Here is a 23930-nt window from a genome sequence, read left to right on the forward strand (position 1 = left end):
ACGTGGTCAACTCCGGGGCGGCGCGCTAGGGGCGCCGCTGGCTGGGTGTCTCGGTCGATCCCGGGCCCTCGCCTCCGCCTCCTCCCCGCGGCCGCCGCCTCGGGCTGCTCCGGGCCAGCTCCCGCGCCCCACCCGCGCCGCCGGCCGGCCCCGCCTCCCACGGCTAAACGCGAAGCTGCGCGCGCCCCTTTATAGAGCTGGGCGCCTGGGCCCGCCTCCCCAGGAGGGGCGCGCGCCCCCGGGCCAATCGGAGCCCCAGCCCCGCCGCCCTCATTTGCTTATCCCCATGGCAACTCAGCGCCCAGCTGTCAATCTCCTGCGGGAAACAGCTGTGGGAAGGGGTGGGGACGGGCCGCTGGCGAGAGGAGAGGGCAGGGCCCTCTGGTGGCCATCACGGGGCACTGCACGGGCAGAGGGCGCGCGGTCGCAGGGGGCAACTGCGATCCCCAGGGTCCTCAGCTCCCAGACCGGGCGGCCGGAGAGTCCGGAGAAGCAGACCGGGGCCGCGCCCGGGGATCCCCTCGGGGCCTCGTCCGCTTCGGGCCACGCGGCGGGGCGCCCCCTCGACCCCCTGGGTTCGCGGCCCGGCCTCGGGGCCGGAGGCAGCTCCGCTAGCGGCGGCGGCAGCGGCGGGAACTCCGGGCCTCTGGACACGGGTGACACCGCGCGGCCTGGCAGAGCGTGGCTCGCTAAGCGGGTTATATTTAGCCCGCGGCTCAGGCGCGTTCAGGAATTTGATCAACAAAGTTGCCGGCACCTCCGGGCGCCGGGACGCAACGGGCGGGCGGAGGGGCACTCACGCGTGGGGGATGGCGTGAGGGGCCGGGGACGTAGGGCTGGCGTGTGACGGCCGCGGAGGGCGCAGAACTGTGGGGGTCGCGGGACGACTCGGTGGGTGCGAGCGGCGGGGTTGGAGCCCTCGGGCTGGCGGCCCCTCCGGGCGTTAGGAATCCCGGTCCAAGCCGCCCACCACCCAGTTTCGCCCCCGGCAGGACTGGAGGCGCCTTGCGGGGCCTGGAGTGGGATGGGGGTAACTGAGGCGGGGAGGCGGGGATTTCCACCTGGCGGCCGTGCACCTGTTGGGAGGAGACAGCTCTAGTTCACGGGGCAACGGAGGCGACGATGCGCAATGGGCCTGTGACCCCAGGTCCCCGACGCCAGCGAGCGAGCCGGGTGATGGGAGGGGTTGCCCCAAGAATCACAAGGCCAGTGACCCGAAGTGGGCCTATTGATTTTGCTCTAAATTCTCTCCATTGCTGTTCTATGACTTCAACAATTTAAAAAATAAGTCTAAAATGTAACCACCTTTGTAGAGGAAAAAAGCCTGGAATAAGTTGCGCAGAGGCCATGGGGAGGCCTGGTCACAGCGCCACCGATTTAGTGCCAGGCACTCACCTCCTTCCCGCTACAAAGATCGATTGTTTTGTAACAAGAGGGTCGTGCAGTGAGGACTGAACACCTGCTCCCTAAGGTGTCTCCGGGTGTCCCTGGCCCTCCCCTGGGCCCTCCCACTCCTCTGGGCAGAGCTGGGACTGCAGATTTGGGAAGACCTGGCCTTCCTCCCTGCAAGGCAGGGCCAAGGACAGCATGAGGACCCACCTGCAGGGACCCCTCTCCCCCGACCCTGTCCCAGAGGGGACTGTGAGCTCCCCACCCGTTTCAGCTCATTCAGGACTCGATGCTGCAGCCAGTGTTGCAGGTTGGTGGCCTCACAACCACCCTCCCAGTATCATGAGCCTTCTAGAGATGAAGAAATGAAGTGGGCAGCAGAGCCAGGCCCCCACACCAGGCACCTGGACTTGAGACCACATGAGTGGTCAGCCAGCCAGGGTGTGGGGTTTCCTCCTCCCTGCATGGAGAGGGAGGCCCGGGAAGGGAGCTGCTACTGAGCAGTAGAGCTGGTGGTAGTCGAGGTTGTCTGTACCTGCAGCCCCGCAAGACGCCTTGGGGCTAGAGGGCCCTTCCACGGCCCCTCCAAGGGTTTAGCAGCATTTCTGGGCACCACACCCTGGCGGCCCTGGGGCACACTGGAAAGGGAGTTGAGGAGGAAAGAGAGTGTTTGCATTGTGCTGTGTCCTCACTGCCCCCACCGGACCCCCCCACCCGTCGCACTGTGGCTCCTGCCAGGCCAAGTAAACCAGGGGAGGGTTTTTGGTCGCCAGCCCAGGAGACTCCTGCACACCTGTGGGAATGAAGGAGGTGCCTGACCCCAGGCTGTTGCAATGGGAACCCTCCCAGGGGTCACAGCTATGACCGCAGGCTGAGGGATGCTGACCCCACAGCCATGCTTGGACTCGGTGGCACCCCCATCCTGCCACCACTCATAGGAAGCCTAAGTGCCTCATCTTGCTCTGAGAGGTGGGAGAAGGTGGTGGAGGCTGGGGTGGCCTCAAAGATCGGCCCTAACCCACCTACCCCAAGCCTGCCAAGCCATCCTCGAGGCTTGGTGCTATCACCACCAAGCCAGGATGGCTCCCTAGAATTCACCCGTGCACAGCTGTTCCCTGGGCTCCCAGAAGCGCTCTCCCTTCCCGCCAGCCTCCCAACCCAAGGGCTTCTCACACCCTCCAAACTTTCAGCATTTGGTCCTCACAGAATTCCACAGGGGCCGTCTGTGTGGCTGGGTAACTCAATGCACCCAGCAGGCTTCTCTTGAGCACCTAGTGTACGTCAGCCAGCCTGCCTAGGGGGCACATCCCATCTGGGAGGTGGCCAGGGTCCCTTGTTGAGAAGCCCCCTGGAGCTTGATGGCACAAGGCAGCATTATTTTATCCATGGGCTCTGTAAGGGGCAGATGTGTCCTGGGAATAGGGGCACAGCTTTCCTCTGGTCCTGACAGCTGGGAGGACTTGAGGGTTGGGGTGACGGGTCAGCTGATGGATAGTGCCATTGGGCAGGGTCTTCACACCCAGGCCCAGCAGATGGTGACAGCTGTCGGCCAAAACAGCTGCTTATGACACCTCCACAGGGCTGCTCCCCGCAGCTGGTTGGGCTTCCTCACAGCATGGCTGCTGGTTCCCAGTGTGTGCATCCAAGAGAGAAAGGTGGAGGGATGCACGTGCCTCAGAAGCCGCTGCACCATGCTGGTGGTCCTGGTGTGCAGAGGTCGGCCACCCCCTGGGCAGGGGCACGGACACTGCCTGTGTAGGTCATGTGAGGAAGGGGCCTGTGGGCTGAGATGCACTGTTGCAGTGTTTTTGGAAAATACAGTCTGCCAAGTGGGCCTCAGACAACAGAAAATCGGCCATAAAAATAATAAGTAAAATGAGGCCGGACACAGCGGCTCACGCCTGTAAACCCAGCACTTTGGGAGGCCGAAGTAGGCAGATCACGAGGTCAGGATTTCGAGACCAGCCTGGACAACATGGCAAGACCCCGTCTCTACTTTAAAAATACAAAAATTAGCCGGGCATGGTGGTGCACACCTGTGGTCCCAACTACTTGGGAAGCTGAGGCAGGAGAATCACTTGAACTCGGGAGGCGGAGGTTGCAGTGAGCTGAGATTACGCCACTGCACTTTAGCCTTGGCAACAGAGCAAGATTCTGTCTCAAATAATAATAATAATAATAGTAAAATGATAGTGGATTTACCTTCTATTGCCGTCTCACAAATTACCACACGTTTAGTAACTTTACACACATTTATGGTCTCGTGGCTTCTGTGGGCCAAGCATCCAGGCAGGGCTTAGCTGGGGCCCCTGTCCAGGGTGCAGTCTAGGAGGTGGCCGGGCTACAGTCTCAACATGGGACAAGGAGGACTCTGCTACCAGGCACCGTCAGGCTGTGGGCAGAATTATTTCCTCAAATCTGTAGAACTGAGGACTGGCTTCTTGCTGGCTGGAGGCTGGAGGCCACCCTGAGTTCCTCACCAGGTGTGGCCCCAGCACAGGCCCTGACGCCTCGGGCCAGCAGGGAGAGGCTGTCAGCTGGGGGTAAGGTGCTGTGATCACAGCTGCAGCACCCGGCCACCCTCCATGAGTCTGTTGGAGGAAAGGGGCCCCCAAGGGTGGGAACACTGCGGGGGGGTCATGAGGCCTCCTCAGGGCCTGTCCCCCACACGTTTGTGAGAAGGTGGAAGGTTGGCTAGATGGGGAGTTCTGGGTTAGTGGGGTTGGTGGGCTTCACGGACACCTGAGCAGATGGACGGGCCAGCCCTTCAGGCCAGGGAGCAGGGAGCCCAGAGCCACTGCCTGGGAGGGGCCGGAAGGGCCCAGGGTGGCTGGGTCAAATTCAGAGCCCATGGGGGCTGGTGTAGGGTCCAGGAAGTCATCGTGGGTCCCCAGAGGGCCCTGGGTGGAGGGAAACCTGGTACAAGGAGGGACAGGGAGGTTGGGGTGCTCACCACCTGACCCCCACAGCCCTCTCTGCTGTAAACCGTGGGACCCCACGTAGTCTGCTGTCTGCTGGGGCCCTGAGCTCATGCATTTGACTGCAGGGAGGGGCCTGAGGGGACTGTCCCGGCACAGCTCCTCCACCCCTGCCATAGCACAGGGCACAGGAGGGCTGAGCTGACCCTGCCACGCCATGCGTGGGCCTCCTGAACCTCACCCCGCCGCCCCAAGAGTAAGTGCTCGGAACTGCGTCGAGCCTCGCGTGGGGTCTGGAGTGTCATTTTGGAGGCATTTATTTAGGTGGGCGAACCCCCACACCCCCGGTGCCTGCGTTTGCTGGGCGGAAGTGATCACAGGAGACAGAACCTTCTCTGTCCCGCAGACAGAGGCTCTGTGTCTTCTGGGATAGGGGCTGCGGGGGCTGCCTCCACCCCACCCTGCTCCTGCTGTCCAGGCGCCCCTCCCCCATGCAGGGGCTCGTTTGCATTTAAGACAAAACAACCAAAAAACAAGCCAGGGCCTCCCGAGAGTCCCTCCTCAGCCTGTCGCTGCTCCGCCCCTTCCTTGTGCCCCTACTCGAGCACGGATGGTGCGCCTACTGTATGCCAGGCGCCAGTCAGGGCGCTCACTCAGCCACGACACGCCCAACTCCCTGCCCTCTGCGCTCCCATGCTGCTGGGCGCTAAGCGAGGCAGGGTCATCCAGAGGCAGGGTGGGCACAGGCTTAGCCCAGGAAGGTGCGGGCACTCCCGGCTGACCCCCAGACACTCACCCTTCGGTCACCTCCCAGCCCTCAGGGGACTCCAGGCCAGCATCTGATCGCCCAGCCGGCACCCCTCCAGGCACACGGGGCACACAGCCACACTCTGAAGTCACTGCTGCCCCCCTGCCCGCTCGCCCATCCAGCTCCCACAGTGGCCCTGGACTCCGCCCACGGCTCCCACCTCTGTGGCCATCACATCTCCCTCAGACGAGGCAACAGCCCTAAAACCCGTCTGCTTGGCGCTGGGTGGAGGCATCACCTGCCTGGGACCCGGCCATGCCCCACCAGGGCTCTGAGGACCCCCCAGGGTGCCGTGTGCTTCCGCTGTGGGGTTTCCCTCCGGCCGCCCCAGTACACACCACGCTGCTTCACGCACGGGCTTGGGTGCAGGGCTACGCACCCCTCTCCTCAGGAAGCCCTCCCTGTGCTGACCACCCCAGCAGGGGACATTCCACCAGGCTGTCCTCAGCCGGGGCCATGGGCAATGCAGGGGCAGTGACTCTCCTAGTCCCAGCCTCCCGGGTCCCTTGGCCAGGTGCCCTGGCAGTCACTGGTCTGCTGCCAGCTGCCCCTTGGCATGAGGGGCCTCATGTGACCAAATGGGCACACTCCATGCAGGGGAAACTCAGGGACTTGTGACCAGGCAGAGCCCGGGCTGCACAAGGTCCCCAGGTGGGGTATTGGGCCACCATGGTGGCACCCCGAAGGCAGGGGCCAACCTTTTCTGAGCCTTCCTGCTGGCTGCTCCTGGGCGGGGGCTGCATTTGGGGACAGTGGACCTGGTGCTGAACTGCTGTCACACCCCTTGCCCACGAGCAGTGCCCCAGGCCTGCAAGTGGCCATGCCGTGTGTCAGATGGCAGCGCTCACGGTCCCAGACAGGTGCTGGGTGGACGGGGCGCCTATTCCCCACCACCCACGGACATTTCACGTTTCAGGGCCGTGTGCCAGCCCCAGCATGGCTGAAGGCAGTGGCACCCATGGGTGGGTCCAGCTGCCCACTGGGCCTGCAGCAGACACTTGCTGGTGGCACAAAGTGAAGTTAGAGGATCTGGCTGCCTCATGTCCACCCGGTGCCCACCCTCAAATCTGGGGTCCCGAACAAGGAAACGAGCCCCTGTGAACACCTGGGTCTGGGTGAGCTGGGCCAGTGCTGGAGGGGACAGAAGCCAGCTGGGTACACCCCGCCCACAGCTCTGGCTTCCAGAATTCGCCATCCCACCCAATCTGGCTGCAACAGGGCCGAGGCCACAGGCTGCGTCCCAGAGGCTCAGGGTAGAGGTCACAGCAATGACCACCATGGAGAGAACCGGAGACTGCCGCCGTGTCACCCAGCACGCGCCCCGGTAGAACCATCTCGCCAGCCTCGCACCTCGTCCCCTCTGATGCCAACGTCAGGACACTCCACTCCAGGGTAGAGTCCAGGACCTCGGGGGGCGGAGCATTCTCCCCGCCCAAGTGTGGACCAGGCCAAGGGGCCCCGCGGGGTGTGGGCTGGGCAGTGGCAGTGCCACCCACCCGGAGCTCAGGCAGGCAGAGGGCACAAGGCTCATGCATCTGACTCCAGGCTGCACTGTGGGGCCCCTGAAGGCGTTGCTGGCCTGCCTCCCCAGGGGCAACCCCCCGTTTCTCTGGAGGTGAGGACGGATGCCTAGGGGAGCCTGTGCCCCTCCAAGCCTTGCCTCTCCCAATCCAGGGTCCCTGACACAACCTCAGCCAGGCCTCCTGGCCAGGCCCCTCCAGCACGGGCACCCGTGAAGAGCGAGCGGGGGAGCTGGGAGCTGGCTGAGCTGCCCCGCCCACCATGGCTCCAGCCTGTTGCACCTGGGGCCCCAGAGCGCCCCCTAGGCCTTCCCCACCCCAGATGGTGCTGCTCAGGTCCAAGGAGAAGCTCCTTCTGACTTCGGAGCCATCCTGGGAGGTAGGAACGGGGCCCCATACTCCTGCCCCGAGGGGCGGTGCTTCCCACCTGGCAGTGGCGTGGCAACAGTCAGGACAAGTCAACCAGTTACGGATAGAACCTTTATTGCTGAACATAAAACACCTGCCTGGGAGGCCCGGCCAGTGGCCTCTTCACTGGGCCGAAGACTTGGGTGGGGAGGGCTGGGGGGTGCAGGGCCACTGTTGCCAATGGCAGTCGGGGACAGGCCTGGAGGCCAGCCCTGCCTGGCACCCCGGAGGGCGGTGGGGTGGGGACAGGGGCCCGGCTTGGGGGAGGAAGACCAGGCCCTGGGCACACGCTGGTCACGGCAGGTTGCGGGCCAGGCAGGCAGAGCAGCCCCTGTGGCCCCGGTGGGGCTTGGTGGCGGGCGGCCCTCCTCTGGGACAGAGTGGCAGACACGGCCTCTTTCCTCTCCAAGGACGAGGGTCTGAGGTAGGTGCAGGCCGGTCCCTGGGGTCCTCACAGACGCGGTTTGATGTGCAGAGGCTTCCCTATGCAGAGAGGGCAAAAGTGAGGTGCCAGGAAACCCGTGGAAGATCCTCCCCAGCCTGCAAAGCTCCTGGTCAGGGGCTCAGGATGGGGAGTTCTGTCAGCCTAAACACACACGGCAGGGTCTGCAGAGACATCCCCCCGAGTTCTAGAGAGAAGAGCACAGTCAGGCCACAGGCTTCAGCTGCTGCCCCCTGCTGCCAACGGGTCCTGGTGAGCCTCTGTGGCTGTCCAGCCGTGGTGCAGGCTCAGTCTATGAGGTCAAGTGAGGCTTCTGCCTACAGTCCAAGGGTCCTCTTGGGCGGCCGCAGTCCGGCCCCAAGGTCTACAGGGTGAGCCATCAGTACCGGCGCACACAGCACCAGACAACCCCGCACGCTCAGTGAGGCTGCCAGACACGTGAGGCGGCCACGATGCACCTTCCATGTGGAAAGTCGGGGTGCACACGAGCTGTGGCGGGGAGGGGCAGGGGCAGAGCAGAGGCCCCAGCGTGAGGCGGGCAGGGCCTGGACGCAGGCAGTGTAGGAGGGAGCAGTTCCCCGCAGTGGGGAAGCTCAGGGGCTCCTGCCCCGTGAATGTTCACTCACTGGGTGCCAGCGCCTCTCCTCCCTCCCCAGATCTCCAGACCACCTGACAGGCACTGCGGCGGCCCGCTGAATAGAGATGCCTCCGTGTAGCTGCCCACAGGACTGGCCCTGCCCAGGTGCCCCTCTTCAGGGCTGATGAGCCCGCTCACCCACGCACAGTTGAGTCGGGCCCAGCAGCCAGGGCCCAGGCTACAGACTACGCAGGCTCTGCCCTGTCAGCCTCCCCTGCGGCGGCCACTCCAGTAGCAGCTCCAGCTTCCTGCCCAGAGACCGTCCCAGGCACCTCCGCCTGCCGGAGCTCCTGGGCATGGCCAGGCAGGGGAGGTTTCTGCAGCCTTTCCCGGGCCCCACCCAAGCTGCACACTGGACCCCTCAGCGCCCTGCCCACCTCCACTGACTCTGGAACTGGCTGCTAGGCTCCTGATCTTTAAAAAAAAAAAAACAAAATAGTGGCTGCCTCGTGGCCCCATCTGCTCCCCCAACCCAGAGAGGCCCACCCAGAAGGAGGGAGCGGGTGCCCAGGTCTCGTGGGGCAGAGGGTCTGGCCACGGTTCCATGCCCCTGATGTGAAGGCTGCGAACAGGAGGCGGCCCCTCCGAGGCGGGCGTTTGGGCGTGCTCAGCGGAGCTGTTGGAGAAGGCTGCAGCAAGCAGCTTCCATGAACGTTACGACCGTGAAATATGACAATAAAATGATAGCCGTATGGTCGCAAATTTGCAGCCCGCCGAGCTGCGTGGGGTTTATCGTCACTCAAACGCGCGGAGAGCTGTAAAATGTTTACAGAAAGGGTCGTTTGCAGCCATAAAATCCTCTTTTCTCTCCTAAACAAGGCTGAGTGGAGCCATTTACCAAGCCCCAAATGCTCATCGGGGGAGAGGGAACATCTGTTCTCTCCGGAGTGTGTGGTGATCTTCCAGAACAAATTAACAGAAATGGGTGCTTTCTAATTAAATCAGCCCTCCGCTGGGGCAGACTGCGCAGAGGCCACTGCTACAGTCGCACCTGGGCTGGCCCTGCCCCAGGGCGGCTGGCAAGTGCACCCCTGGCGCCTGCGGGACTCACCCAGGCCCCACCTGGAGATTCTGACACGGTGGTCTGAGGTGGGCATTTAAAACTCCCCTGTGCTTAAGCCAGGTCACGCTGCCTACCTGAGTCCTTGGTGAGGGGGGCCCTGGGGGCCCGGACCCTGGGTTGGGCTCCTGGGCTCGGTGAGGACTGCAGGGAGATGAAGGAAGGCAGCTTGCAGAGCCTGTTGGAGTGTGCTGCTGCTAAGGCAGACTCCTGGAGAGATGGTGCCTCGTGGTCCAAGGACGTGGGAGGGGATGATGAGGAGGAGGAACAAGAGGAGGAGGAGGAAGGCTTCAAGGATGAGGGAGAGGCTGACCCCCCTGGGGAGCGGGGAGGTGCAGCCGGCGCAGCTGCAGTGAGGGCAGGGGAGCTGGGCGTCTGCCTGGCGGGGCGCTGGGCTGCCGAGGGCTTCCTGCAGGGAAGGAAGGGGCAGATGTATGAAGTGGGGTGACAGGCGGGGATCCCAGCAACGGGCTGCCCATGCTCTTGGCTGCTTCCTGCTCCCGTGGCCCGCCGTGGTCTCAGGGTGAGCTGGAGGCACAGGTCAAGCCTGGTCCTTGGCTACAAGGACAGGCTGGGTGTGGAGAGGGCCCCAGCTCCACAACAAGCCTGCCCCTCACGTCCAGGGCCTTGGCTTCCTGGTCTCCATGGGACTCTCACACCCACATAGCAGGTGGGCTGGATGAGGGAGCCCCCAGACTCCTCCCGGGGCTGGGCCTCCCACCCTCTCCCAGTGAGCAGGTCTCTGTGAAGCCCCACCTTCCTCCATCGGCCAGGGATGCCCTTGGCTCTGTCCAGACTTCAAAGTGGGGTAGGGGAATCTCTGGAGGTCATGTGATCCCCAGCCTTGGCTTGGGATTTCTGGGTCTGAGGCCCAAAGAGCTGGAGTTGGGGGGGCTCAACCAGAGGGCCCTGAGCATCTCCCTGGACAGGGAGGGGCCACCCAGGCTCACATGTACAGTGCCCACTGCCCCATCACCTGGGCCCGTGGCTGGCCGAGGCCCTGCTCCTGGCAGCTGCGTCGCTGGGCCCTGGGGCAGGGGACGTGGCTGCCCGCCGACTGTGGCGTTTCTGGGTGCGGTGGAGCAGCTGGCACTGGGCACCGCGGGGACACGCCCCCCTGCGGGCAAAGTCGGGGCACAGCAGCGTGTGTTTCTTCTTGCACTGCAGAGAGAAGGGGTGCGGGTGGGTGGGCCGGCTGGAGGCTGTGGCACTGCACGGGGAGGGCAAGGAGGGCCAGGCCAGGCCCCCTGAGTGACCACGGGGCCCCATAGGCTCTGTCCAAGTCTTGGGCGAAAGGCTTCCTCTTGGAAGGCTGAGGCCACCAGGCCAGAGAGGTTCCACCTGGGCCCTCACCCACCCATAAGAAGCCCTCAGCAACTGCAAGCCCTGGGCACAGACTGAGAGCAGGGCGGGGCTGGGCCAGCCTGCGGACTCCCAGAACCTGCAGCCAGGCCATGGCTCAGGGCTCTGCCCACCCGCTGCCTCTGCCAGACCCCAGCCCGCCCATCCTGGCAGCACAGAGGGAGCCTGGGAAGGTGGGTGTGGCTACAGACCCGGGGGTCTTGGGCTGGGCCAGGGGAGGGCAGGGCAGGTCAGCCAAGGCCAGGCCGCACTGGGTCAGGGCTGGGCTGGGCACGCGATCCCTAGCACCTGTCACAGAGCTAATTATACCCACGGGGCAGGGGGTGTGCCAGCCAGCAGGTGCTCTGGGCAGCAACATGGCCCCAGCTCTCCTACCAGGCCCACAGGGAAACACAAAGAGGCGGCCCAAGGCCCCAGCGGCCCAGCCCGGCCTGTGGAGCAGGGCGCCCAGCCTGCCCTTCCTCTGCCCACCCCTCCCAGGCTCTGCTCTGCAGCCCAGCTGCCTGCCTCTCTCGTGCCCAAGGCCTTTCAGGGAAGGTACCCTCCCCCTCCCCCTGCAGAGCCTACTGCATGGGGCACCCAAACTGCTCTTCATGGGGCTAGGTGACAGGCATCCCCAATGCAAACTGTGACAAGCTCCCTGCCTGACCCACCAAGAGTGAAGCTCACACCTGTGGCAGCAGCAGGGAGGCTGGAGGCTCCCAGCTCGTGGGGCGCCACAGCCTCGAACCCACATCCTCCCAGCCACACGGTCCCTTGCCGGGCACCTGACCTAAGAATCTGAGATCCCAGGTGCTGCTCCTCTACCTGGGGCTGGCCGTGAGCACCTGCTCAGAACCGGGCCCCGCACTGTTCTCCTCCCCTCCCCGCACTGCACCCCCCCACCCTCCCTGGATCCTGTGGTGTGGCCCCCGCCATAGCCCCAGGTGGAAGCCAGGCTCAGGTCACTGCTCACACCCTCACTCACTCACTCATTCATTCCTGCGACACGGAGTCTGAGTCCCTCTACACAGCGCCTGGCAGTGCTGTGGGGCCCAGAGACCCAGGGGCTCCTCAGGGGCCTGCAGCTGGAGAGATACTCGGTCCTGCAGCAGAGCAGGCTTCAGGGGCCTAGGGGAGCAAAGCCTCCTGGGGGGCGGGGGCAGTGGCTGTGCCTGACAAGCAAAGCCCTGCCAGCAGCACAGACATCCCACGCGGCACTGGGACGGGCGTGGGGGCACGCGGGTCCATGGTTCACAAAGGGGCAGGACGGCAGGCGTCGCCAAGGCTGCGGGTGCATTTTATCAGATGTACCTACAGCCCCAGCAACGGCTGGTGGGCAACACTGGACACAGAGTGCCCGGCTGAGATGGCCAGAGGGCACCTGCCACACAGCCAGTGTGAGCTGAGGTGTGGGTGTTGGCGTAAACCATGTGCCAGGGCACAGACTTAGTAGGAACAAAATAATGTAAAATACATGTTTCTTTTTCCTTGATGACACATTGAAATTTTTGATAGGATGGGTTAAATAAAACATATGATTTCATCTGCTTTGGTGTATTCTTTTTTAACCTTTTAAAGGTGGCTATTAGAAAAGCTGAAATTCACATATGACTCATACATGTTTGTGCTGGACAGCACCGGTCAGAACCCTCCTGCAGAACAAACCAAATACCTAGGATCAAAAAGAACTTTCTGAGGCCCGGCACAGTGGCTCACACCTGTTAATTCCAGCACTTTGGGAGCCAAGGCAGGTGGATCACTTGAGGTCAGGAAATTGAGAGCAGCCTGGCCAACATGGAGAAACCCTGTCTCTACTAAAAATACAAAAATTAGCCGGGTGTGGTGGCGCGCACCTGTAGTCCAAGATACTTGGGAAGCTGAGGTAGGAGAATCGCTTGAACCTGGGTGGTGGAGGTTACAGTGAGCCAAGATTGCACCACTGCACTCCAGACCCCATCTCAAAAAAAAAAAGAACTTTTTGAAATTACCTAGGAGCGATGAAGAAAGTAAAATGATGGAAGGAAACATACAAGGAAACACGCTGGACACGAAATGAATCTTAAATGTCAAAGGCCTGAGACTTTCATCTCATGTTCACTTAGTGTTCAATGTTCACTAATGAAAAACCCAAACCAACCAAACAAAACCTCCAGAAAACTCTCCAGAGATCTGGAAATGTATCAGCATCTGCAGAACAGCAAAAGCAGGGCTTCAAGGAAAACACATAGCCTTAAATGCTTATATCACAACAGAAGATCTAACTCAAAAGTTAGGGGGAAAACAGCAAATAAACTGAACGCAGAGGGAAAGAAAAACGAAACAGGAATTAAAACCAAGAGAGTTAAAAGTTGGTTCTTTGAAAACAGTAATCAGTTTATCCAACAGGACTGATCAGGAAACAAAGAGAAGGAAGATGTACACAATGTTGGGAACACCAAGCGTGTAACTAAAGATGCTGCAGGGGATGAAAGACGCCGCACGCTGTGATGACAAGCGCCACGCCAGCATGTTTCAAAACACCAGTGAATTGACAAATTCTAGAAAAACTGACAAGAAAAATAAATCCAATAAATCCAAGTATTTCTATAACTATGAAGAAATTGGAATCAGTAGTTAAAAAGTAAAGCTCCAACCCAAAGGGTTTTACTTGCAGTTCTTTTTTTTTGAGACGGAGTCTCGCTCTGCCACCCAGGCTGGAGTGCAGTGGTGCGATCTCGGCTCACTGCACTGCAAGCTCTGCCTCCCGGGTTCCTGCCATTCTCCTGCCTCAGCCTCCCCAGTAGCTGGGACTACAGGCGCTCACCACCACGCCTGGCTACTTTTTTGTATTTTTAGTAGAGATAGAGTTTTACCGTGATGGCCAGGACGGTCTTGATCTCCTGACCACGTGATCCGCCTGCCTCGGCCTCCCAAAGTGCTGGGATTACAGGTGTGAGCCACCATGCCTGGCCTTTACTTGTAGTTCTACCAAATACTCCAGGTGTACAATTCCAGTCTTCCTTGAACAAGTCCACCATATAGAAAAACACAGAACACTGCTCAGCTTATGGGGCCAGAATAATCTTGAAACCAAATCTGACCAGGACTCTATGAGAAAAAAACATTTAGGCCAATATCACTCATGAAAAGAATGCAAAAGTCCTCCACAAATTATAAACAAGAGTCTTGCAATATGTAAAAACACGAACATATCAAGGACCAAGTTGGATTTATCTCAGGAATGCAAGGTTGGTTTAATATTAGAAAATCAGTGAACAAAAATTAGCACATTAACAGGTTAAAAGAGAAGAATCATATGATCACCTCATAGATATGAAAGAAGTATTTAATAAAATTCAACATCAATTCACAGTTTTTAAAAAAGAAACATTTTTTGGGAGGCCGAGATGGGTGGATCACGAGGTCAGGAGATCGAGACCATCCTGGCTAACACGGTGAAACCCCGTCTCTACTAAAAACTACAAAAAACTAGCTGGGCGAGGTGGCAGGCGCCTGTTGTCCCAGCTACTCGGGAGGCTGAGGCAGGAGAATGGCATAAACCCGGGAGGCGGAGCTTGCAGTGAGCTGAGATCCGGCCACTGCACTCCAGCCTGGGCAACAGAGCGAGACTCCGTCTCAAAAAAAAAAAAAAAAAGAAAAAGAAACATTTAGCAAATCAGTGATTGAAGGTAACTTCCTTAGCCTGATATACAGGGTTTTTTAAAAGATAACTCCCAGAAAGCACCACATGTCAAGCGGAAAGGTTGGAAGCCCACCAGTCAATATTGTACTAGGCTCCTATCCAGTGCAGGAAGACAAGAAAAATAAAGAAAACTTGTTTGGACTCAAAAGAAGAAGAAGAAAAAAGTCATTATTTGCAAATGACGTAATTGTTTATACAGAAAAATGCAAGAGAATCTATAAACTAATTACTAATATAGTTCAGCCAAGTTGCTGGAGAGAAAATCCACATAAAATTATATTTCTACACACCAATGAATATTTTTAAATAAACATTTTAAAAACACTATTTATAGTAATAAAAGTACTAGGAATAAATCTAACAAAACCTAATCAAAGTCTGGGCGCAGTGGCTCATGCCTGTAATCCCAACACTTTGGGAGGCCGAGGCAGGCAGATCACCTGAAGTCGGGAGTTCGAGACCAGCCTGACCAACATGGAGAAACCCTATCTCTACTAAAAACACAAAATTAGCCGGGCATAGTGGCGCGTGCCTATAATCCCAGCTACTCAGGAGACTGAGGCAGGAGAATTGCTTGAACCCGGGAGGTGGAGGCTGCAGTGAGCCGAGACTGCACCATTGTAGTCCAGCCTGGGCAAAAAGAGGGAAAAACTGTGTTAAAAAAAAAAAAAAAAAAAAAAGATGGTCACTTTATTAAAACACATTAAAGGTAGGAGGCCAGGGTGGGAGCGTGGGGGGATTGCTTGAGGCCAGGAGTTCGAAATCAGCCTGGGCAACAGAACAAGACCTTGTTTCTACAAAAGATTTAAAAAAAAATTAGCCAGGTGTCATGGCATGTGCCTATAATCCCTGCTACTTGAGAGGCTGAGGAAGGAGGATTACTTGAGCCTAGGAGTTGGAGGCTGCAGTGACCTATCATCACAACAGTGCACCCAGCCTGGGTGACACAGTGACACCCAGTCTTTAAAAAAAAAAAAAAAGACGTGAAAAGGGAGGGTCTAACTGAAGAAATACAGACGCCATCCCCACAGGTTGGAGGCTCACTGCTCTGGGAACAGATGCCCATTTCCATCAAACTGAGCTACAGATTCAAGACAATCCCAATCAAAATTCCAATTTTTTTTAACCTGACAATAATCATCTAAAAGGTATTTCTGGGAGAATAATGGTCATGAATAGCTGAAACTGGTTCTAAAAAAGAACAAGGTGAAAGAACCTGCTTTATTATTATGAAGCTCAAATAATTCAGAGTATGGTTTGGCTCAGGGACAAACTGACCAATGAACAAACAGAGAGCCAGAAGCAGAGCCCGCATCCATGCAGACCTGACCGCAGGAGGGAGGGCTGCACCGCACACCCGCTGGAAACAACGGGCTTTTCCATGCCAGGCGCCGTGGCAAAATGAAAGTGGACCTCACCGCACACACCACACAAGAAAATCACCTCCAGCTGGATGAAAGTCTCAACGTCAAAAGTAAAGACAACAAAATATTTAGAGGCAACTGAGCACAATCTGGTGAAGAGAAGAATTTCTTATTCAAGACACTAAGGGCACAAAATGTAAAGAAAACGATAAAACTATGTCCGTTCAAATCAAGAACTTCCGATTTTCAACACGTCACAAAGAAATGCAAAGATAAACCACAAACGGAGAAGACATGTGACTAACAGATTAAAGTCCAGGACATTATATATATTTTTATGTTTACGTTTATAAATTCCCTCTGAGTCAGGAAGAATCAAACGACCCAACAGAAAACACCCGTGATCACCCTCACCAAAAAGACTCCAGGTATTTTCCAGAAGAGAAGGCACACAGGCCTTAGAAACACAGGACAAGATCTTCCACCTCAGTTTACATCAGAGAAATACCAATTTAAAATATCAGACAGCTTTTAATACTTCAAATGGTCGGAAAGTAAAAACAGGTTGAATCCAGCCTTCACAGAAAGCTTGGAGGCTCGTCCAAGCTGCCGAGTATGACAGGCCAGGCGGCCTGGGTAGGCTCATGTTTCCAGCTAAGCCAGTGTCCACACTGCCTGGCCATGCACTGAGGCACTGCTTCCCACGGGGGGCCCTCTGGGGCCTGGACTGGGGTCTGCAACGGGAGAACTGTCTTCAGATAACTAATTGGTCATCTGCCTTTTCTACCAGCACCAAGAGAGTGGAGAGCCTTGGGTGAATCTCCCAGGTACCAGGTCACCTCCTCCCCAAGCCAGCCTGGCCCCGGGAGCATGGTCCACAGGGAGACCCTTCCAGCCTGTGCCTGCGGAGCTGACATGAGGGGCGCAGGGACTGGGCCAGACTCCAAGGCGCTCTCTTCCTTGGCCAAGAGCAGGCTGATTTCCCCAGCTGGCTTGGCCACAGCAGCTCCCTCAACACTCGTGCTGGTTCAGCTCAGGGCCTGAGGGGCCCCAGTCCTACCACAACATCCTGGGGGCAAGGCCCTAACCCCAAGGCCAGCAGCACCTCTGATGGCTGCAACACACCCTTTGTGCCCAGAAGAGTTGCCAGTTTCCTCCCATTATCCAAAATCAAAGCGGCCCCTCTACCACCACCAGCCACCTTGGAGGACGCATTCCACAGACACTTTATCCACCCTCTCCTTCTTTCTCACTCTCCCCTGCACTCCAGAATCAGTGACCATGGAATGTAGTGTCTTGGAACAGAAAACAGCATCAGGGAAAACTGAGGAAATCCAAATAAGGTCTGGAGTTGAGCTGACAGTTACACCGCACCAAGGTGGATGTCTTAGTTCTGACAGCGAGATGGTACATGAGTCCATTCTCACACTGCTATAAAGACATACCCGAGACTGGGCAATGTATAAAGAAAAAAGGTTTCCCTGGCTCGCAGTTCACAGGCTGTACAGGAAGCGTGGCAGCATCTGCTTCTGGGGAGGCCCCAGGAAGCTTCCAGTCGTGGCAGAAGGCGAAGTGGGAGCGAGGCACTTCACATGGCCGAGCAGGAAGACGAGAGAGCGCGGGGAGATGCTACAGACTTTTAATTGACCAGATGTTATGAGAACCCTATCACAAGAACAGCACCTGCAGGATGGTGACAAGCCATTAGAAACCGGCAGCGATGGCCGGGCGCAGCGGCTCAAGCCTCCCAGCACTTTGGGAGGCCGAGGTGGGTGGATTGCCTGAGGTAAGGAGTTTGAGACCAGTCTGGACAACATGGAGAAACCCTGTCTCTACTAAAACTACAAAATTACCTGGGTGTGGTGGTGCATGCCTGTAATCCTAGCTACTCGGGAGGCTGAAGCAGGAGAATTGCTCAAACCCGGGAGGCGGGGGTTGCGGTAAGCTGAGATAGTGCCATTGCGCTCCAGCTTGGACAACAAGAGCAAAACTCCATCTTAAAAAAAAAAAAAAAATTAGCCAGGCATGGTGTTGCATGCCTGTAATCCCAGCTACAAAGGAGGCTGAGGCAGGAGAATCGCTTGAACCTGGGAGGCAGAGGTTGTGGTGAGCCAAGATAGCGCCACTGCACTCCAGCCTGGGCAACAAGACCAAAAAACTCTGTCTAAAAAAAAAGAGAGACAAGGCAAGTCCTTTCTACCTCTGAGCCCATAAAATCAAAACAAGTTAGTGACTTCCAAGATACAATGGAGGTATAGGTATTGGGTAAATACTCCCATTTCAAAAGGGAGAAATCAGCCAAAAGAAAGGGGCTACAGGCCTTATGCAAGACCAAAACCCGGCAGGGCAGTCATTAAATCTTAAAGCTCCAAAATCACCTCCTTTGACTCTACATTCCACATCCAGGGCACAGTGATGCAAGGGGTCGGCTCCCAAGGCCTCAGTCAGCTCTGCCACCATGGCTCTGCAGGGTTGAGCCCCGACAACTGCTTTCAAGGGCCAGCATTGAGTGCCTGCAGCTTTTCCAGGTGCATGGTGCAAGCTGTCAGTGGATCTACCATTCCAGGGTCTGGAGGACAGTGGCCCTCTTCTCACAGCTCCACTAAACAGTACCCCAGTGGAGACTCTGTGTGGGGGCTCCAACCCCATATTTCCCCTCCAAATTGTCCTAGCAGAGGTTCTCTGTGAGGGGCTCGACCCCTGCAGCAGGCTTCTGCCTGGATATACAGGCTTTTCCACGTATCCTCTGAAATCTATGCAGAGACTCCCAAACCTCAGCTCCTGCACTCTGAGTACCTGTAGGCTCACCGCCACGTGGAAGCCACCAGGGTCACCGCCACGTGGAAGCTACTGAGGCTCATTTGCACTCCCTGAAGCAGTGGCCAGAGCTGTACCTTGGCCCCTTTGAGTCACAACTGGGACTGGAATGGCTGGATGCAGGGAGCCAGATCCTGGGGCTGTGCAGGGCAGTGGGGCCAGGTCCAGGAAACCATTTAGTTCTCCTGGGCCTCACGCCAGTGATGGGAGGGTCTGACATGAAGGTCTCTGAAATGCCTTTGAGGCTTTCTCCCCATTGTCTTGGCTATTAGCACTTGCCTTCCTTTTAGTCACACAAATTTCTATAGCCTGCCTGAATTCCTCCCCAGAAAATGGGCTTTTCTTTTCTACTACCTGGCCAGGCTGCAAAATTTCCAAACTCTATTTCCCTTTTAAATATAAGTTCCAGCTTGAGGTCATTTATTTGCTCACACATATGAGTGCAGAATGTCAGAAGCAGTCAGGCTACACCTTGACCACTTTGCTGCTTAGAAACTTCCACCAGATTGGCTGTGCACGGTGGCTCATGCCTGTAATCCCAGCACTTTGGGAGGCCAAAACAGGTGGATCACCTAAGGTCAGGGGTTCAAGATCAGCCTGGTCAACATGGTGAAACCCCGTCTCTACTAAAATACAAAAATTAGCCGGGCGTGGTGGTACATGCCTGGAACCCCAGCTACTTGGGAGGCTGAGGCAGGAGAATTGGTTGAACCTGGGAGGCAGAGGTTGCAGTGAGCCGAGATCGCACCACTGCACTCCAGCCCGGGTGACAGAGCAAGACTCCATCTCAGAAAAACAAAACAAAACAAAACCCACGAAATTTCCACCAGATGGCCCAAATACTCATTCTCCAGTTCAAAGTTCCACAGATCCCCATGGCAGGAACACAGTGCAGCCGGCCTCTTTGCTAGTAACAAAAGTAACCTTTGCTCTAGTTCCCAACAAGTTCCTCATCTCCATCTGAGACCTCCTCAGCCTGGACTTCACTGTCCATACCACTCTGAGCATTTTGGTCACAACAATTTAACAAGTCTCTAGAAAGTTCAAAACTCTCCTCCTCTTCCTGTCTTCTTCTGAGCCCTCCACACTCTTCCAACCTCTGTGGGTTACCCAGTTCCAAAGCTGTCTCCACATTTTCAGGTATCTGTATAGCAATGCCTCACTCCTCAGTACCAACTGTGCATAGCAGTCCACTCTCGCACTGCTGCAAATAAATACCTCAGACTGGGTAATTCATTTCTTCATTGAGACAGTGCCTTACTCTGCTGCCCAGGCTGGAGGGCAATCGCCCAATCTCGGCTCCGTGCAACCTCCAACCTCCACCTCCAGGTTTGACCGATTCTCCTGCCTCAGCCTCCCAAGTAGCTGGGGTTACAGGCATGTACCACTGTGCCCAGCTAATTTTTCTATTTTCAGTAGAGATGGGGTTTGGCCATGTTGACCAGGCTGCTCTTGAACTCCTGGCCTCAAGTGATCTGCCCACCTCGGCCTTCCAAAGTGCTAGGATTACAGGTGTGAGCCACTGCACCCAGTCGAGACAGGGTAATTTATAAAGATAAGAGGTTTAACTGGCTCACAGTTCACAGGCTGCACAGGAAGCATGGCAACATCTGCTTCTGGGGAGGCCTCAGGGAGCTTCCAATCGTGGCAGAAGACGAAGGGGAGACGAGGCACTTCATGTGGCCGAGCAGGTCGAAAGAGGGGGCTGGAGCAGGAGGTCGAGAGTCGAGAGAGGGAGGAGGAGCTCCACACGTTCAAACAGCCAGACCTTGTGAACACTCCGCCACAAGAACAGCACTGGGGATGGTGCTGAACTGTCAGAAACCGTCCCCATGATCCAGTCACCTCCCACCAGGCCCCAACTCCAACATCAGGGATGAGAATTCGACATGAGATTTGGGCAGGGACACAGGTCGAACCACATCACACTGCTGGCTGCGGATCTGCAGGACGCTTCTGGCAGGGGAGGCTGGCTGAGGGTATATGGGAACTCTCTGTGATATGTCTGCAACCTTTTGGTAAATCTAAAATAGTAACAAGTTTATTAAACACAGTAAGTGACTGGATGCTTTCTACCAGACCTTGACCAGTGAACAAACCACCAGAGAAGGCCTGTGGGGCTGGTGTGGGGGACTGCAGGTGCCCACACGGACAGCAGGGAGGGGCTCCTGAGAGGGAGGCCAAGAGCTCAAAGCACATCAGCCAGAACCCAAAACCTACGGACACGGGAACAGGTGCTCCCAGAGCAGAAGGCAGGAAGGAAGAAAGGAGCCCGGGGAAAACCTAAAGCAGGAGGGAAATGATAAAGAACAATGACAGAAGTCAAAGGAAAAGAAAAGGAACAAGCAATAAAGAACACTAGCAAAACCAGAAGCTGGTCATCTGAACAGGGCAATAAGATAGACATGCCCCTAGCAAGACTGTTCCCAGAGACAAGTGAGAAAACACAGATTAAATACAGACGAAAAAAACTCTAGATGCGCCGGGCGCGGTGGCTCAAGCCTGCAATCCCAGCACTTCGGGAGGCCGAGACGGGCGGATCACGAGGTCAGGAGATCGAGACCATCCTGGCTAACACGGTGAAACCCCGTCTCTACTAAAAAAAAAAAAAATACAAAAAACTAGCCGGGCGCGGTGGCAGGCGCCTATAGTCCCAGCTACCCGGAGGCTGAGGCAGGAGAATGGCACGAACCCGGGAGGCGGAGCTTGCAGTGAGCTGAGATCTGGCCACTGCACTCCAGCCTGGGCGACAGAGCGAGACTCCGTCTCAAAAAAAAAAAAAAAAACTCTAGCTGCAACAAAGGATGCTGTAGACACACTAACATACACCCATACATTGAAAAACTCAGTAAAACGGATCCATTTCTGGGGGAAAATAAGCCAAAACTGGCACTAAAAAGAAGTAGGCCGGGCACAGTGGTTAACCCCTGTAATCCCAGCACTTTGGGAGGCCAGGAGTTCGAGACCAGCCTGGCCAACATGGTGACACCCCATCTCTACTAAAAATACAAAAATTAGCTGTGCGTGGTGGTACACGCCTGTAATCCCAGCTACTCGGGAGGCTGAGGTGGGAGAATTGCTTGAAACCAGGAGGCAGAGGTTGCAGTGAGCTGAGATCACACCACTGCACTCCAGCCTGGGTGACAGAGTGAGACTCTGTCTCAAAAAGAAAAAAAAAAAAAAGAAAAAAGAAGCTTGCATTGCTGGGAAGACAGACCCAAAGTACCATCCTACCATCCCTGTACTTCCCACTAAGTGCCACCGTAACAAACCCAAGTCACCTCTGGCTGTGGAGAGGGATAATGGCTAGGGATCGGGGCACGATTGGTGGCAGGCTCCACTGGGCTGCTTCCTGTCCCTATCCAAGACTTAGAGTCAAGGAAGCCACAGCCCAGAAACGCCCACAGGAACAGACGAAGGGCAGCCCAGCAAGACAAACTCTCGGGCAACAGCCATCCTATTTCAGCCAACACCCAGAAACCACTGCACCACCAGCCAGACCAGCAAAGGCTGAGGAGGGAGCCTGGACTCAGCCCTGGCCAGGAGACCCTTCCCCTGCTTGCCAGGGTGGTGAAAAGCCAGGACGTTCACCCCTTCTCCATCCCTCCCACAGAGTCAGTGGAGGCCATGTGGGAGAGGCACCGCGGAACTCCTTCCCCCAAAGCAGGGACGGAAGGTTCATGGAAGGTCTGTTTTCCACGCCACCCTCCACAGTGTCAATGAGGCCAAGTGCAGGGAGCTGGTTTCCACTCCTAGCTGGCAAGAAGGAGGCAGCACCTCCACCAAACAGCCAGCATGACTAGGCTCCCACAGAAAGTGGCGGCTCACGCTAAGAACAAGAGAGGCTCCGAGCTCGGTGAAGAGGGGCAGTGCCAATGCTGACGGACAGGGCGTCAGAATTATTTCGTAAAGATAGAATAGCATCACAAAAACACTTCTACATGCAATACAAACATGCTGGAAACAAAAGAAGAAATAGAAAGTAACAACAGAGAAAAAGAAGATGTAGTAGAACCAAATGAAAATTTTAGAACTAAAAAATACAATAACTGAAATAAAAAACTCAGTGTATGGCTCAAAAGCTGAATGGAAGAGACGGAGAACTGGAAGACAGAATAACAGAAATTAACCCACCTGAACAAAAGAAAGAAAATAAGGTTTCAAAAATGAACAGAGCCTTGGGGACCTTTGGACCACAACAGAAGACCTAACATTCATGTAACTAGAGATGTAGAAACAGAGGAAAAATAACTCAAAGAAATAATACAAACTTGACCAATTTGGTAAAACACATACATAAGCCTATAGAGTCAGGAAGCTGAGCAAACCTCAAATAGGATAGACCAACGACATCTACCCCAGAATACACTATAGGCAGACAGTGAAAGTTAAACAAAAGAAATGATCTTCAAAGCAGCCAGAAAGAAACTACATTATGTTTGCTTTTTTGAGACAGGGTCTCACTCTATTGCCTAGTGGTACAATCATAGATCACTGCAGCCTCAACCTCCAGGGCTCAAGCAATCCTCCCAACTCAGCCACCTGAGTAGCTGGAACCACAGGCACATGCCACCATGTGTGGCTAAACTTTTGTTTTTTGTTTTTTTTTTTTAAGAGATGGGGTTTTGCCATGTTGACCAGGCTAATCTCAAACTCTTGGGCTCAAGCAATTTGCCCACCTGGTTCTCTCAAAATGTTGGGATTACAGGCACAAGTCACGGCACCCCACAGAAACCACATTTTACCTACAGGGGAAAAATTCAAACAACAGTAGATTTCTAACCAGACACCATGGAGGACATAAGGAAGAAGCATAACATTTTTCAAGCTCAACAGAAAGAATTGTCAACACAGAATCCCATATCCAGTGAATTATTCTTCCGGAATAAAGGGGAGCTCAAGACATTCTCTGATGAAGAAAAACAATGTCACCACCAATCTTACCCTAAAAAGTAGTTAAAGTTCTCCAAACAAAAAGGAAACACAAGAAAAAGGCTTGGAACAAAAGGAAGGAATAAAGAACAAGATAAGCAAAAACACAGATAAACATACCAGACTTTCCATCTCTTCCCCAGTTTTCTTTTTTCTTTTCTTTTTTTTTTTTTTTTGAGACAGAGTCTTGCTCTGTTGCCCAGGCTGGAGTGCAGTGGCCGGATCTCAGCTCACTGCAAACTCCGTCTCCCGGGTTTACGCCATTCTCCTGCCTCAGCCTCCCGAGTAGCTGGGACTACAGGGGCCTGCCACCTCGCCTGGCTAGTGTTTTGTATTTTTTTAGTAGAGACGGGGTTTCACCGTGTTTGCCAGGATGGTCTCGATCTCCTGACCTCGTGATCCGCCCGTCTCGGCCTCCCAAAATGCTGGGATTACAGGCTTGAGCCACTGCGCCTGGCCTCTTCCCCAGTTTTCTAAATTATGTTTGATGATTGAAGTAAACATCATAACCGTGTCTGTTGTGGTTCTAACTTGTGTAGAGGAAGTATTCCAGACGGTTACAAAAGGGGAGGCTAAGGGAGATGAGGGAAAGTAGGGTTTCCACACTTC

The 23930-nt window shown here is 55.9% G+C and overlaps 1 protein-coding gene across 1 annotated transcript in view; it reads right to left on the minus strand.

The window, feature by feature from the left end:
- Window positions 1-7101: 7101 nt before the first annotated feature.
- The window catches only part of ZC3H3 (zinc finger CCCH-type containing 3), a 101308-nt gene continuing 84479 nt past the window's right edge, over window positions 7102-23930 (minus strand). The window contains exons 12-14 of the mRNA XM_023228039.3: window positions 10159-10343; window positions 9260-9591; window positions 7102-7526 (exon numbers count right to left, since the gene is read on the minus strand). Coding sequence (XP_023083807.1) covers window positions 7495-7526; window positions 9260-9591; window positions 10159-10343 — 549 coding nt within the window. The 3' untranslated portion in view covers window positions 7102-7494. The remainder of the gene's footprint in view (window positions 7527-9259; window positions 9592-10158; window positions 10344-23930) is intronic.

The sequence above is a fragment of the Piliocolobus tephrosceles genome, chromosome 7 (assembly GCF_002776525.5).
Source record: "Piliocolobus tephrosceles isolate RC106 chromosome 7, ASM277652v3, whole genome shotgun sequence".
Classification (NCBI taxonomy): domain Eukaryota; kingdom Metazoa; phylum Chordata; class Mammalia; order Primates; family Cercopithecidae; genus Piliocolobus; species Piliocolobus tephrosceles.